Source organism: Apteryx rowi, unplaced genomic scaffold, assembly GCF_003343035.1.
Source record: "Apteryx rowi isolate R43461 unplaced genomic scaffold, aptRow1 scaffold_426, whole genome shotgun sequence".
NCBI classification, from domain to species: Eukaryota; Metazoa; Chordata; class Aves; order Apterygiformes; family Apterygidae; genus Apteryx; species Apteryx rowi.
The window spans coordinates 37,846-54,443 of record NW_020450679.1 but is presented as its reverse complement, the minus strand read 5'-3'; the positions used below and the strand labels follow the sequence as shown (position 1 = coordinate 54,443).

General features: G+C 44.0%; 3 protein-coding genes across 3 annotated transcripts; 2 read left to right on the top strand and 1 right to left on the bottom strand.

The window, feature by feature from the left end:
- Positions 1-339: 339 nt before the first annotated feature.
- On the top strand, positions 340-6,522 carry LOC112971070 (osteocalcin-like). The gene is made up of 4 exons (XM_026076120.1): positions 340-406; positions 2,256-2,291; positions 4,627-4,696; positions 6,393-6,522. The coding sequence occupies exons 1-4, from the start codon at positions 340-342 to the stop codon at positions 6,520-6,522; spliced, it is 303 nt and encodes a 100-aa protein (XP_025931905.1).
- Positions 5,528-16,578, bottom strand: LOC112971068. The gene is made up of 2 exons (XM_026076118.1): positions 15,882-16,578; positions 5,528-5,590 (listed from the first exon to the last, which is right to left on the bottom strand). Exons 1-2 carry the CDS (start codon positions 16,458-16,460, stop codon positions 5,534-5,536), a joined length of 636 nt encoding a protein of 211 aa, XP_025931903.1. The 5' UTR covers positions 16,461-16,578; the 3' UTR covers positions 5,528-5,533.
- Positions 10,294-13,589, top strand: ART4 (ADP-ribosyltransferase 4 (Dombrock blood group)). The gene is given in 3 exon segments (XM_026076119.1): positions 10,294-10,368; positions 12,031-12,451; positions 12,454-13,589. Coding segments are annotated over 3 exon segments (1,011 nt in total). The 5' UTR covers positions 10,294-10,311; the 3' UTR covers positions 12,987-13,589.
- Positions 16,579-16,598: the final 20 nt, after the last annotated feature.

Genomic DNA, 16,598 nt, shown 5'->3' with positions numbered 1-16,598 from the left:
GCCTTTCTGCAAGAAGCTTAATGACTTTCATGTTTATAATAAAGCTGTTTTTTTCATCCCAGTTGTTTTTCTTTAACAGTCCTGTTCAAAAATTCAGATAAAATCTTCTGGAAATAGCGTGAGCCTTGAGATGGATGTCAAAATGGCTGCCAGAGCCAGATATCTCCTGGCCCAAATGATGGGCTTTGTTTTGGAGCCCAGATGCAGGAATGCAAGCCAGAGCCCTGATCTCTCCAGATGATCACAGGATATAAACTGCTGCCCGCAAGCAAGCTCCAGAGAACCCCGTTAGCCTCCAGGAAAGCTCTGAGGCTGGGGAGAGCAGCTGAGCCAAAGACGATGAGGAGTCTGCTGGCACCGCTGATCTTGGCTCTGGCCCTGGCAGCACTCTGCTGTTGTGAAAAAGGTAAGGGGATGTCTCCCCTGGGACGCTCTCCGGGAGTGTCACTGAGCCCTGTGGCTTGTAGGGAGCCTCCCTCTGGTCTGCAGAGACCCACAGCTTTGGGGTAGGCAGCGCGCAGCAGGTTGTTGCACAGCTTGACATCTTTTGCCTGACTGCTTACATTACACAGGCATAAATGAGATGGGGCTCGGGGATATCCAGCCTTATCTCTTACTGAGCACTTTCTTCTACCAGTCAAAAAAAAAAAAAAAAAAAAGAAACCTAAACAAATTGCTCCATTGAACTGCAGCAGAGATTTCTGATATTTTGACATGTTTAAACATTAAACTAGTTTAGCATTTAGCTGAACTGGCAAAGGTATGTCGGATGCTCGGTTTTGAGTAAGAGGGTTGAGCTGCAGGGCAGAGCTGTGTTGACCACAGGGAGAGGTATTTTTTACCTGCCAGCACTGGAATGCTGTAGGATCACAGATAGGCACTGAGTCAAGCCTTCACCTGCTGAAAAATGCAGGATGTGGAGAATTTCTGGAAGAGAAAATAATCCTATTGGATGGTTAAAAAAATTGGAGGTTGTCCCACTGAAATAAGAGCACATCATATATGAAGGTGATTTAACCATAGTGACTTTATGATCAAGAAATAGCAATGTAGTGGCAGCTCTATAATTAATGTAGAGAGTGGGAAAGGGGGAAAGATCAGAAACAGTAAGTGTTTTCCTTTTACAGCAGGAAAAGGGAGGCTGAGCAGGAAAGTGCCTTGTGTTTGCCTGTATTGGGTTTGTTCTTTTAATTTGCTCCCTGGCATCAGATATGTCATGATTCAATACTGACAAATATATTTTGTTTGATCTGTGTTTTCCTTCTGTCCGAGAGTCTCTTGCTTACTCTCTCATTCTTGAGTATTCAGCTTTTTTTAGCTATTGTTATGTTCCGGATTGCTTAATAGTCTTGGAGTAATTTTGAATCTGTATTTTTTTTTTTTTTTGAAATCCAAGGAATGTATAAGTTGCTTAAAATTAGAACTAGACACAACTTTTCTCACATAAAATTTTTGTTTAAGCACAATTTTATTATTTTTTTGGTCCCTGAAATCCTCTTTCTCCCCATAAATACATTCACACTAAATACCTGAACACTTGTGTGGAACTGACTGTTCAAGGAAAAAGTCATAGGTGAAATAGCAGAGGGTGGGAGAGCCAAGATGAGGAGGAGACCTACCATTTCTCTTACAGGACACTTTCCTTCGGTGTTTGCAGTGAGCGTTAAGGGTCAAGGTTATGACTGAATACAGAAATAAAGTGTATAAATTCCTCTTGGGAGGGCTGGTAAGCCACGTACCTCAACCTTGGGCCACGAAGCTGTGAAGGTAGCACTGTTCCTAATTTTAGGCCCTATTTCTCTTCCCTATCAATAGCTTGTGATTTTTCCCTAGAGGGAAAGAAACTCCTTTTTCCAAAGACAGAGGAGATGCTCAGCCATCACCAGGTTCTGTCCAAATTTGGGCTTTTGCCTAATTTGTCCCCTAGCTCTAACTAGCAAGGGTGGGGAGGGAGAAGAAGCTTCATTTTCTTCATCCAGCTTCCACAATGCTTACATGGTCATTGTGTCATTTAACCCTGCACGGAGGAAGTTGAAACTAAACAAATCCAGGCATAATGGGTGAATTTTGCTGTGGTGAATTCTAGCCCTAGATTCTGGGTGTTAATAAAATCCTCTTTGGGAGATACAGGTCTTCTGGGAAAGGCAGGGAGCTGGACCCATCCAGTAAGCAGAGGGATCCAGTCATGGGGTGGAGCAGGGGAGCAGGACTCACGAGCTAACTCCTTTCCATCTGTCTGTCTGTCTGTCTTCCAGATTCCAAAGACCCCTCAGGATCTCCCAGTGCTGCCAGTGAGTATATTGTTGCGATTGTCCCTCAGCTGAATCCTACTGCATCCGCCTCCCTTTTTCCCTTTACTAGGTTCAAGGGACAAACAAGAGCCATGCTGAGTCCCTCTGCCTCCTCACCCTTTTCTCCATCAACACTGCAGTCCCTGAGATGCTGTTGGCTGGAGCACCTGTAGCAGAGGGCTGGCTTTCACAAGCTGTTGGAGTAGGAGACACCAGGGAGGTCAGGCTCCCTGCATGGGCAACACAGCATCACTCCAGGTGTGCTAGTGCTGTAGCCAGCACCTCCACAACCCTTAAGCAGCCCCAAGGAGAGACACGAGCCCTGTGGGTTGTTAGCAGCTGGACTCATCTTCCCTCCATGCAGCAGGGAGATGTGAGTAAAACAACATGGCCTGTCTCTTGTCTTCTCTGAGCAGGCCTCAGAAACCTATGAAAAATGATTGTGTCCCCAGGGCAAGAAAAGATGTTTAGCCCCACAAGGATGCTGGTGCTGCAGAGATTGCTATGGGATGCATTAGTATTTCAGGGGAGCACAGCGCTAAGAGGAAACTTCAGGCTGTGATTTGTCTCACAGAGAAGCACTATGCTCCCAAGAAAGGCAAGTCTTTGACTGGGAAACTCCTTCTGTCAAAAACATGGTGAGGTTCTTCTCATTCCCCAGCCATGTCATGTCTCACATAAGGAGATCCCACCTCACATTTCCCAGCAGCTGGGTCTGAATTCTGCCTGTTTATAGAGCAGCACCTGCCCCAGGGCCTCCAAGCACTGGCCTTTTGGATCCACTTAGCAGCCAGTCTGGTGTGCGGGATCACAGAGCAGAAAGGTTTGGTGCCACACTGCAGCAGGCTGTGACATCCCTGCCAAATCCCACATCCTGGACAGCCTGAAAGCAAGCATATTCCTTGGCTACTCCCTAGGGTTGCAGTCCCTCCTCTGTCAGGTTGCCCGGGACATGAGGACTTGCATGCTTTGGGGTGTCCACAGCAAGCTGATCCTGGCAGAAATCTGCATGGAAAATCCCCCTTGTTTCTCCCCTGTCACTCTCCTTCCAAACACCTTAAGGGATAACATTGCTGCTGGGGAGTATGAAAGCCAGTATTTCTTTAGTGAGCCAATCCAAACATGGATTGGGATAGAGAAAAAAAACAAAAAGGGTTTATATGGGAAAGGTGGTGATTTCTGATAGGTCATTAACTGGCAGTTTCTTTTCAGCCAGTACTTTGATCCTGACCAAAAGCCAGCTTGCTAGTGAGGTGTCTCTTCACATGGGGCACCTCCCATCTGCCAAGCAGAAACATGGTCAGACACCCCAGGATGATGAGGGAAGGACACAAAACCCACCTTCTCCCTCAGAGATATCCACAGGCATGGGTCTTAGAAACTGAATTCCCCCAGTGACAGTGATAGTTGGCCAGTTTCTCAGTCAAAACATATTGCTGTGCAGCTGCCTGTGTTGCCATTATGCTGGCATGCGTGCACGCTTCTGCTGGTGTGGGTCTGTCTCATGGAGAGAGGTTGTGCTGTGCTGAATCCTGGTTAGGGTGGGGTGAAGTCATTCTTCATGCCATTTTGTGGGGAGGGCTCCGCAGCACTCCTGTGTGTACACAAGTACAGATCCAAGGGGGAAATAAGCAACTTTTGCTCACACAGTACATTAGCGGAGCCTAGCTGATAATGCTGCCATGGCCAAAAGACCTCTCACATTCAAGCACTCTCCAATGCCTGAACAACAGGATTTTTGCACCTCATGGGCATATTTCTTCCTAGGTGATATTTACTCTCTTTATTTTATACTCTCCATTTTTCATGAACTCTACACATACAGATACTGATATTTTATTTCCACATGCAGCCTGTTGCTTATGGTTTATTGGAGGCATTCGGAAGGCCTGGTCATTAGTATCCCACGTCACTATCAGTCTGAGTGAGAATACAGAAAGGAAGCCAAGACCCTGAAGTTAGCCATACCAGGGAGAGAGAATGCCATTCCCTTCAGATTTGCACAAGGCTCCATTTTCTCCTTATTTATCTTTTATGCTGTCATGGCTCTGCACATTTGCTATGGACTCAGGTCATGCTAAGCAACAAGGGAATGGAGTTTATGATGGAAAGGGAACTTGCTCCATGTAGCTGTTCAGGCTGGGGTGAGGAGGGAGCCCAACTGCTGGGTTTCAAGTAGACAGTGTGGTGGGGAGAGGTGCACAGGGAATTAGGATGGGCTGCAGCAGCCATCTGCTTGCAAAAAGAGCAAACGGTCACCTTCAGAGACCTGACTGGTCCAATTTGTATAGACCAATACCCTGCATCACTAACCTGCTGTGTTCTCTCTTGGTAGGCATCAAGATTAAAAGGGAAGTTGCCAATGCCTTTGTGAGAAGGCAGAAGAGATCTGACTTGTATGAATGGTAACAACTCATGAGTCAGGCTGAGGGCTGGACCCTGGATTTGTTGTAAAGAGGGGGTGGGAAGGTGATGGGACATGGCAAAGCATTCATTTGTTGTATACTTATGTTATTAGCTTCAAGCACAGAAAAGCACAGCGCTTAGGAAATACTTCTTGATAGATGAATGTTTCTTTCTCCATAAACATCCTTGGGCGAGCTCATAGCTACAGTCTGTTATTTCTCCCAGGCAGGAAGACAGTATGAACTGTCTGAGCAAGCTATTGGGACAGCAGGATACAAGTTAGAAGCTGCTCTAACCTGCATGGACATCAAAGACAAACTCCAGGGAACAGAGCATCACAGAGCCTTGGTCACTGCCTATAGCTCCCTACAAAGGAAGCTTTATTGCAGGAATGAGATCAGATCAGAATGGCTGTTCTTTCCAAAGCTGCAGATCCTACTAGGAATAGGTCCATTTGTGCAGAAATCCTAGATATAAAAATTTGGAGAAATCCTAGGTATAAAGATTTGGAGAAATTTCAGAAATTTTCAGAAATTTTCCATCTGAACATGAGGAAAAACTTCTTCACTGTGAGGGTGACAGAGCACTGGAACAGGTTGCCCAGAGAGGTGGTGGAGTCTCCTTCTCTGGAGATATTCAAAACGCGCCTGGATGCAATCCTGTGCAATGTGCTCTAGGTGACCCTGCTTGAGCAGGGGGGTTGGACTAGATGATCTCCAGAGGTCCCTTCCAACCTCAGTGATTCTGTGATTCTGTGATTCTGTGAAATTTCTGTTCAATCCATCTATGGACTGGAGGGATGATGTCATTTTTCAATGATATGAAATTGAGAGGCCTCATCTGTAAGGAAGAGGATCAGAGTATTGTAGCGGAGGAACTAAATGATGTTGAACCTAGAATGATAAAATCAAGATGAAACTCAGTAGTACTGAATGTACAGCCCTTCAGATGGGGCATCACAAAAGTAGCTTCTACTATAAGCATCAGTTAGGAAGGACTGAGGTAGAGAGAGACCTTGGTGCATTATTTGATCATGAGGTAAGGTTAGTCCAGCAATGTAGATGGAACAAATGAAATTCAAGGGTGATCCAAGGTATTTCCACAACAGAAATAAAGTAGCAATGCGCGAGATCCTGGAGGGACTTCTCCTGTAGTAATGTGTACAGTCTTCAAGAAAGAAACTCAGCCTGGAACAGAGGTTGAGAAGAGCATCCAGAGTGAGCAGCTGAGACTGAAAGAGTTGAGTTTGTCTCGTCTAGCAAAATAAAAGGAGACAGAAGTGCAGATGATGAGAGGAAACTGTTTTAGTTAAAGGAAAATAGTGGCTAATGGGAAAATGAGCAGAAACTGGGCACAAATAAAGGTAAGCGGGAAATAAGAAAAAGGGTCCTAGACAGCTGGGAAATGGGGTTGGAAAAAGTCTATAGTTTAAGAAGAAGGGGGAAAAACCTAACTGTTCTGCTAAAGCCTCAAGAGCAATTGCTTTAAGTTGGGTTCAGTTCCAACTTTCCCCAGGATTAGTCAAGGAGATCTATTCCCAAGTCAGAGGTGTTGAACTTACTATGAGAAGTCCTCTGCTGCGGGCATGCTAGGGCATGCTGGGGAATCACTTCTGGTGGCAGCCAACGGTGCGAAACCTGTCCAACTGCATCAACTGAATCTGTGGAACAACATCTCTCTCTTTGTCTACTCCAGGTACTTTGAGTATTACAAAAGCCCAATGGAGCAGATGCATGAGCGCTGTGAAAACTATCCTCCCTGTGACTTTCTCTCTGACCAAATAGGATTTTCCATGGCCTACAACCGTTTCTTTGGGAGATACTAAGGATGGGACAGTCATTTCCCTCATCTGGCTCGGGACCACTCTAAAACCCCCAGAAGAAAGACATTTTGGGGGTGGGAAGGAAGAGGTATAGACTGGGGCCTTCTTCAATTCTGTCCCTTAGCCAACAGGAACACCAAGGCAAAATTTATCCCACTTGCCTAGCTTTCTTTAGCTCTCTTCCTTTTATCAAGAATGTTTCTCTTCAGTAGTCTTTTGTGGTATTTTGAGCTTCATTAGAGAAGGCTGAGAAGATTCTGTCTTACCTCCTTTCTCTTGAATCCCCAGGATGCTTTATGTGAAAAAATGTTGATTCCTCTCAAGAAACCCAATGTATGCCTTAGAAACACAGCAAGACTTTTTGTCCTCTTCCAAAAATGCAGGGGGATTGTAGAAGGAGAATGCCACAATGTGTATAAATGTGATGGATCTGATTCTGAGCTACTCACTGGGAAGATGGGGGGACTGCTGTCTCTTGGTACAAGTGACAGGAAAAGTTCAGTACCTTCAGATGGAATGATTACCTTAAATATGTGCCAATGTAGGATCATTTTGTAAGGATGGAAGTATAGAAATACTATTACACAGCCAGAAATCAGATTCTGGTACGCTCTTCTGATTATTCTATTACAAAATTTGCCTGTATAGCAACAACAGATGAATGCCAAAAGGTGTGTGTGAGGAGTCCATTTAGATGAGCCCTTCCATTTGTATGCTACATTCAGTGACTGTAAAAAGTGAATTGAAAATCTCTTGTTTTTGCTAGAATCTGTTTTGGATGAAACTGATATGCCTAAGCAAAACAAAAATATCTGTCCCTTGGTGATACTTTAGCATTTATGCTTGAGACGAAAAGCGCCACAACAGCTCCAAAAAAGCAAAGAAACAAACAATAGACTTCATGAAATAAACAAAAAAAAAATCAGTTCAAGAATGGGTTGAAGTTGGGTCAGCATTTTATCTGTCTCTGGTCTCTCGCTCTGTATATTTTCTTTTCCCTGTGCACAACTTTATTCTGTCTCTCTGTATGACTATTATGCATTGGCAACTTTCTGAAAAGTCTTCTTTAACATCCTGTATCAGCTTTCACTCTCTGAGAGGTAGATGGAGGGTACCATCTCAAAGAGCAGAGACTGCTGAGCCTCAAGAGACTGAGAAAGAGTGAATCTCTCTAGCTGCATGTTAGCTGCTACAGACATTCTCAGCTGTTGATTGTAATAAATACTGCTTATGTAAAGCAGGTCAGTGTGCTGCTTCTCTCTGTTCCTCTATACAACTTTTATCTGTTGTTAGAGAGGTCTGGAAGATAAAGCCTGCTCTTGTGAGCCCTGAAGAGCAGGATCCAGCTGCATGAAGCTTGGGTCTCCCTTCCTGTGCCCCAGTGTGAATCAGAAGTGACTACACTGAAACTCAAGGCATGATCCTAATACACAGCGAGGGGGAGGTGGGACAGGCTTTCTCTGATTCACCATCTACTGAGTTCAGCATTTCTCTGAAAGATCCTCCCCTGGAGTAAGGGAATAAGATAAGTCCACACAGATGGCTGCAGGCATGAGCATGAACAGTCTGTGTTTGGCAAGCTGCTATGACTTAAACTGGGTATACTGACATTACAGCAAGGAGAAAACAGTTAATAAGTACCCCTGTTTGTCTTGGTCAAATACCTTGGACTGGTTCCTCCATTGGCATAAACTTATGGGGCTTCACTGACCACAGCAAAACCCTCCTCTGAATGCCTTCTAGTAAAAACAAACAAAGTGCTCATCAAAAGCAGTGAATATTTTGTTGAGAAAGATACTACAGAGATTAGTGAGACCTTAGTACTTTCTGTACTAACAAGTTATTGGGTTTTTTTTTATATGGTTTTGTTTGGTAAAATAGAAACTCAAACTTCCTGTCTATATTTGCACTCTTCTGTTAGTTTTACATTTTTCTCCCCCTTTTGGTAAATAGTTTTTGCAGAGAAGGTGCATGCTCAGGCCTTGATCATATACTCTGCTCTGTGCCACCAGATCTTTGTGTGTGCTAAAGTCGCTGAAGTCATTACAGCCTTTGGGGATCTGAGTCCATAAATCAGATTGCAAATTTACTTCTCGAATGGAGGAGCTCAATTTTCACCTGGTCAATGTAGATTTAGGCACCACCACAAATACTTTGCTGCCATCTTATGGCCATTGAGGTTACCTCCATGACACAATAAACTACGTTGAATTTTAAGTGTTTGAAAATGTAAATCCAGTGGCCTTTCATCCTCATTCACTTCATACTAAAACATACGCTAAGACGCTACAAGGGAAAAAGAGGCAAGGACATAAGCTGAAACTGAATAATATGTAGATGGACTGATAAGAAATCTGGGACTCTAGAGGAATTGCTCACACTGACTGCTCAAATGCCCACTAGAACCCATCACAGTTTAGGTCTTTTTTATCTTTACATGAATGGGGGAGGTGCCTCTGAATAAGTTCATAACCCCTTCTCCGGACTCAATTTTACCTGTTGGAAAACTTCTTTCTGAAATATAGCCTGAGATGATGGTGCAGTTCCAAGAAGTAGTAGATAGGCTGCATTTATTACTTTGCATCCTTCATGTCACCATCTTGTATCACCAATGGCTACAGATATTGTCACTCATTCAGCATCTGCTGGTGGAGTGTCATACAAAATGTTGAGAGTGATTCAATATGAGACCTTTATCCTCTCCCTCACCATATTTCAGTGATATTCAGCAAATGCTCTCTGTCCACAGAATCCAATCAGTGGCACAGATGTCTATTTTTCCCAGAGAATCAAATCATGACCACAGGTATCCCTCCTCTGCTAGCCAAAGCATCACCCTTGATTTCCCCTCTCAAAATCTCTCTGACCAACCTGTCACCAGACTGCAATGAAAAGTGGACTTGCCTTCTCTGTGCAGTCAGAATTAGGCCTTGACACCCCCTCTTGGCTCTTTTTCCAGGCAGAAGAGTGGTCAGAGGCCACAGGCCTTAGCAGGCGAGTAACTCACTGCCCTTTAATTGGGTGACTGCAAAGCAGCTAGTAGAAAGAGATTAGTCCCAGTACAAAATCTGTATTTATACACTCATATTGAATGTATCCATGTACACAATTCTAAAGAGCTGCCAGTCTGCAGTGGCATAAGAATAGGATTGGCAGCAAATTGTTAGAAAACAGGGGGACCTAAGGAGGAGAGGGACAGTTAGGTTATCTCTGCTTCCAGATGGGATCCCAACCCACCATGCATTTCTGTGTTGGCTTTATCAGACCTCCACACTTCTTTAAAAGGGCTTTTTAAGCTCTTGACCAGGGACTGTTCTCCACCTCATCTTGTCATATAACCCCTCAGGAGAGAACTGCCTTGGAGAAGAGACTTTTCCAAGACATGAGTTTCTTCCCTTCTTCTATTTGTTGGATTTGGATAGGGAAAAGGCAAAAAGAAAAACAAGATGAAATACCTTGGAATTAAGAGAATTATCAAGGTGAAGGACATATACACCAGCTGTAACTGGAGTGAAAAAACAACTCATGAGGTTTCAGTGCATGCAGATCCTTCCTTATGAATTGTGGGAACACTTCTACCAGTACTTTGTCCATTTGGTTTATGACTTCTGATTTGCTGTAAGAATCTGGTGAATGATCTTTGCTCAAAGAATCCTCACTCAAACCTGAGTGCAAATTCCAAACTGCAGAATTTTCCAGTTCAAGAACAAAGAGAAAGAAACAGAGATAAATGACCTCTGCTTATGCTGAGAGAGCTCAACGTTCTTTATAGTGTCTTGAGTGGACTCAAGGATGTCAGCACATCTGCTAGCCAGCCTCCTGTTGCTGATCTTCTCCTTGCAAAGGCTGGTGAGAGGGGGAAACATTGTACTTTATCTAAAATTACAAAATTGCTCAGAAAGTTACTGATTCAAAGCCTACTGAAATAAAGCCCATGTTTTTCTCTTTAAAATGTGGTCTTTAAGGAGCTTGGGGTTAGGCTTAAGGGGAGAAGTGTTCTGCTTTCAATTGCTCTGTTCTGTTTCTTACCTGCCCTAATTCCTTTCAACTGCATGGTTGTAAATTTCTCATTTGGAGCCAGATGGTTTCCCAGGGTATGTTTGTGAGCAGATCTCATGGAAGTGTTCTGCTCCTTTTCCAGACTCTCAGCTGAGGGTCTGACAACAGCAGTCTGTTGTTGGATGAGACAGTGACCATATTGCTCTATTCCTTGCGACTGTTTTAGAGCTTTCCCTCAAAGTAATTAAGGTATCATGGATAGTAAACTGAATCCGTGCATAGTTTATGGGCCAGTTTACTAACTTCAGAAGCCAAGAAAGGTATTGATTTGGGTTATGTGACCAGGGTGAACATCTGAGATGAAGTGAACATCTACTTGTAGTATTCAGCTAACTGTCAACTAACTGCCTACAATATTTGACTATAGTCTACTAAGAGATCAAAAAGCAAAAAGAGCAATCTAATGATGTCATCAAATGCACTATTTCTTAGGTCTTATTAGAAAAGATTTTTATTAAATAGAAATGCTAGAAGTATAACTAGCTGTGTCATTTTGCAGACAGAATATATTAGAAGTTATTTTCCTGTTACACCACTCAGTTGTGTAAATCCTTACTCATGTGCTTAATGTTTATTGACATGACAAATCTACCTGGCCTCACTGAGACAAACTGGATGAATAAAAGTTTTAACATAGTGCTACTATACTATCTTACTGAACACACTCTGGAGCCACAATGTGTCTGAGAGGTATAACAAGGCAGAAAGAAGAAATTCACCCCTGAGATATGTTCAGGCTGCACTGCCCCCCAGCATATTGATTTGCTTATTCTTTCCCTCTTCAAAACCACTTACTAATCATGAGTGGAGTACAGAAATAAATGCACCATGGGTCTGTCCTACAGCCCCTATCCTCTTGCCCATTTTACTCCAGAAAAGAGGGGAGATATTGGAAGTATAGCTAAACTTGATTACTAAGGGAATAGCACAGAGTCTGGTCCCATCAGAACCAAGATGAAACATTGCCTGCAGATTTCCAACAGTATATTTGAGCATTTGGTTTAACAAAATGCAATGCTCTTCACAAGTTTTGTCCTCTCTGTATCCGATGCCATGGAATGCAGTGGAGGTACTCTCTACCGATCTGAGCCTGACTAGCTATACCTTACCATTTTCTGTGTGTCCAGAACCCAGGGGAACTCTGCATTGTTTCCTAGACCTTGCCGGCTGGTATATCTATACTGCTGCAAACTTTGCTGAAGCTTTTAATGACACTTATTTTCATAAATTGAGGACTCTGGCATCCTGACTGGTACTTGCCTGCCATGAGGTTTGGACAACAGCCTGAGGTTGCTCAAGAAGGGCTTGTCAGAGATGCCTACCTGCTGTGCTTGCTCTGCCAATAGTGACAAAAAGCAGGAAGAGGGTAGGGAAAAACCTGGCTTACATCCACAGAGATTCACAAAAAGTTCACACTTCTGATGTTAATTGTGGTTTGCTTTCATGTTGTAGGCTATGTCCCAACATATGATGGATATGGCTCTGCATTCCTACGATGACCAGTATCTGGGGTGCAGAGAGCAGATGATGGAAGAACTGGAGCGAGGAGACTATTTCCAAAAGGAAATAGCTGCTAACAAGAACTATTTGAGTCTCTGGAAGAAGGCTCAGGAGGCTTTGTTAAAGAGCCCAGTAGGTCTGCTGAGGGAGATGCATGAGAGCCATGCCACAGTCCTCATGGCTTACACCATGAACTCCTCCCTGCACTCCCAGCTGAACTGGGCCACATCTATTGCTGGAAGCTCTCCAGAGCACTACAGACACAACTTCAGTTTCAAATATTTTCACTTCTACCTAACGACTGCCATCCAGATAATGAAGCAATGGCAGAGCAGCAAGGAGAGCATAGGGAAACGTAAGTGTTACCGGATGCACGGGGTGTAAAAGACATATATATCAAGGCCATTGTAGGCAGCAGAGTGAGATTTGGCCATTTCACCTCCACCTCCTGCCTCTGGAAAGAAGCGCAGAAGTTTGGGAATGAAACTTTGTTCACTGTGGTAACTTGCCTGGGAGCAGCTGTGCAAGGCTTTTCTCACTACATGTCTGAGAAGGAAGTCCTCATTCCCCCTTACGAGATATTCCTTGTCAAAAACTTCTCTCAGACACAGCAGGGTAACCGGCTGCATCTGCATTCTGTGGAGAACTACAGCAAGTACCACTGCCAGCTCTTGGAAGGTATTGTATATAGGCCTTTGTGCAGGGGGAATGCAGGACTATCTGGCCTCAAGTACCCTAAGCAGTCCTCACCAGCTGCACCTACACGGGGCCACACTCAAGTCCAGATCGATAGCTTGCTCACTGTGTTTGCCTACCAGAGCACTCTAGGACCCATATGCACCAATTTTCACCTGCTTGTTGTGGAACCTGGGAACACCCCACAGCTCACTAAATACGAATCCACCTGATACACAACAAATCTCAGGGTCTTTGGAGCCTCCACTTATCCCATCTGCCATTGCAAGGATGTCATAGGCCCCATGCCTTGGGGTCCCTAGCATCCATATTGCAAGGGCAGATGAGATTTGCAGGCAGCTTGAATTCAGATATTATTCTGGTGGTTTGCAAGACTGCCACATTTCAGGCCTCAGGACTATGCTGAGCTTTGGTCCACCAATACCTGGCAAGCTCAGGTACAGGCTGGACAAAGCCACTGCTGCTTTAGCCTTTTTCTCTTCTCCTGTGGCAGAAGGAAGTCTTGAGAAGTATTCTTTGGCAAAGCACACACTGTGAGTGTCCTGGCAACAGAAATAACTCTTCTGTGCTGGAAGACCTCACTGGGTCTTTTCCACAGCCCTGTCCTTCATTCAGTCCACCACTAATACAGGACTCTTGCTTTTGTCTCTTTGGACAATAGCAACCTTTGAGCACAAAACAGTCATTCAGGAATGAGAGCTTTTGCCTAGACCTAAGACAAAATAGTAGGTAGACTTGTGGAAATGACTGTTCTGGGTAAAAGCTGTGTTAGCAAGTACAGGAAGTATTAGACAGCCAAAAGAGGTCTAAATGGCTGCTTTCTTGACTCTCTTTCAGCTTCAAGAACAGTGGTTTCACTGCCTTTGCTCTGCCGTTCTTCCTACTGTCATTGGAGTTTTCTTGTGCTTGGCCAGGCAGTGATGGATGCTCTGGTTACATCTACATATATACACACTTGAATAGCAAGCAAAGAAGGTTCACAGCATATCAGCCACCAGTTACTGTTGTTACAGAAGGTTCAACACCTCCTTTGCCTTCAGCTGCAACTCTCTAGCTGAGACTGGAACATTCAGCCCAGTTCATCAAAATAGGCATTCCCTGGATCCATTCAGGCAGGAGGACAACTGGTGGCCTTACTGAAGAGTAGGGCAGTGACTACCTTCACTGTAGGTAGCTTGTCCCTCAGGCATTCAGGAAAGACACATATGGACTTTGAATCTCTTAGTAACTTTGTTTTTAGCACAAGAGAGACTCTGGCTGTGTGATGGAAAATGCACTATAGTGGTAGACCCTAACTGGTAAGTGTGCAGCGTTGCCTATCTCCTTTGCATGCAGGCTCCCAGGAGACAGCAAAGTCTGTGGCTGCAGCACAGCAGCCTTCCCACCAGCATGACCCCATGCACCAAAGCCAGCTGATATCTCCCATCTCAAGCTGACTGACTGCATCTGGCACATGGTGGACAGAAGCATGAAGTTGTCCTGCGACACAGATCTAGTAGCAGAGGATCAGAGACTTGTCAGGCCTGCCTTCAGCTTTCATGTTTGGCTGTAGCATTTCTTTTGCAAAACTCAGGCAGATGCTGTGTTCACAACAGTCCTCTGGTGGCTGATGAATACCTGCTGGCCATTTCACATTGAAATGCAGGAAAGCCTGTGGAGCCCACTGCTGTCTTAGTGATTGTTGGATGTGACTGAACCTGTCTTTCTACTTCACAGGTTTGCAATGTCTAATGCTGGTGGTCAAATTCACATCACAAACTGAAATCTGAACTTCTGATTTAGCTACATATTCCTCTCACTTTTACATATTCATTTAGCACTCCTAGAGCCTTAGACGCCCAAGCCAGAACAACTGTGAAGTCCTCCCACCTCGGAAAGACAACAATGTGAAAATAAGGAAAAATTTCTGCCTGCACTTCCCCTTTCCAAAATGCCTGGCTTTCTCCTTCACTTCTGACCCTTCACCTTCTCTGATCCTAGCCCCTGGGATTATGGTCAGAGTGGTTATCTCACTGGTCCAAGGAGACTAGTCATGGCAATTTAACTTTTCAGGGAATCATCAAACCATTGAACTCATTGTGCGTTTCTCACTGCCATTACTCACTGACACATTTCACAAACAGCCTTTGAGTGGTAACAACTTTCAGTCACGACTGAACTTGGCATGAAACTGGAGCTCTGTATTCACCATCACCTGTCCAAAGCAGTAAGCAAGAATTTAGTGATCCACATGAGATCTGAACATGAGGGCTGCACAAAGTTCTCATCAGCCGGTTAGTCAAAAGAAAGGACAGCCAAAGGTTTCTGTGCAAACTGCTTGAACTCTCTGTGCAGCTTCATATAAGCTCAGTGTTGTCATTACCTTGGAAATCTGCGGCTAGTAATGCAGAAGTTCAGGTATCTGAGAAATGTTAGCATCAGAAATGCAGACAGTTAGGGAATTTAGGTGCTTTCAGCTTTTAGCAGCTTGAAAGGGGCAGCCTGAGATTCAGCATTTCAGGTATCAGATTTAGGTGTCAGCAATGGCAGATGCCATCAATCTAAAATCTAGTAACATTTTCTGTCAACCTAACTACTGTTCCTGAAATCCTCAGACATGCTTGCCCAGAAAGTTAAAACAGATTTAATATAGAGGTATTTTACTACATGCTTGCTTTCTATCTATAGTTCATGCTACATTCTTGTTGATTTCGGTTTACCAGTGATTTCAAATAATAAACCAACAGAACTTGATTTTGACCCCTAAATGTTCAAAGATACCAAAAAAAGACTGAAAAGATTAGAAGCAGCTGCTGCAGATACCTTCTGTATGTGTGTTTGAACATGTTCAAACTCTTCGTTGTGTGAGAATAAATGGAATCAAAATGGATTTCTGATAGTCAACACATTTATGTCTCCTGCAACTTATCTGTTATCAGTGGGATGAAGGCCTCAACCATTTTAACAAAGGAATGGAATGCTTCACAAGGTGCCCTTAGCACCCTGACAGCCTCTTCTAGGTAGTCAGCTGCTATTTTCAGGCTTTTCTTTACAGATTTGTGTCCTTGAAGAACAAGCTCTATGAAAGTAAGAAGTGAAGAGGAGGAGGATTGAGAGCGAGACTTGACCTTTTCAGGTGTATCCCTTGAAGAGGAGCTGCCTTTTGTGGTACTCAGTGCTTCAATTTGTGGCAGTATCTCAGCAATATCAGCATAGTCCATGAGAATTTCCGATACTTGGAGGCATAAGGCAGGAGAATTCAATAACTGATGAATAGCAGACTCTACTGTGTCAGGGAGTTTGCCATGTTTCAACGTCACTGCAATGAGCGCGCCCATGATGCTTTCTAAAACCCCCTTATAATTCTCATAAAGATCCTTTACTGTAGCGACCTTATCCTGTAGAGAGGTGATGGGACCAGCAATCTTAGCATACAAACTGTGGCTGATTTTTTCCTGCACATCTTTGTCTTTTGTTTCCACAATGACTTGCATCTCTTTCAAAGCATTGACTAGAAGCTGCAGGTTCTCTTTAACGCTGAAGTTTTCTTTAACTGAAATGATTGGGAAGTTGGTGCCAAGGTGCTCATTGAGGATCCGGAATATTGTGTTGGTCGAAGAGATATACATGCACACTAAGTCATACAGATCCTGGCTGGCTCTGAGCAGCCTTTCTTTCTCACTCTCAAACCCAAGGCGGGATAACATTTCTACAGAAGAGATCTGAAAAGCAAAGAGAAGAAATCCAGAAGACACAGGGCAGAAAAACTGAAAATCTTTTCAGCTATAATGTTACACTTCTGAAACTAAAATTACAAATTATCAACCCACCTGCCCCCCCCCCCC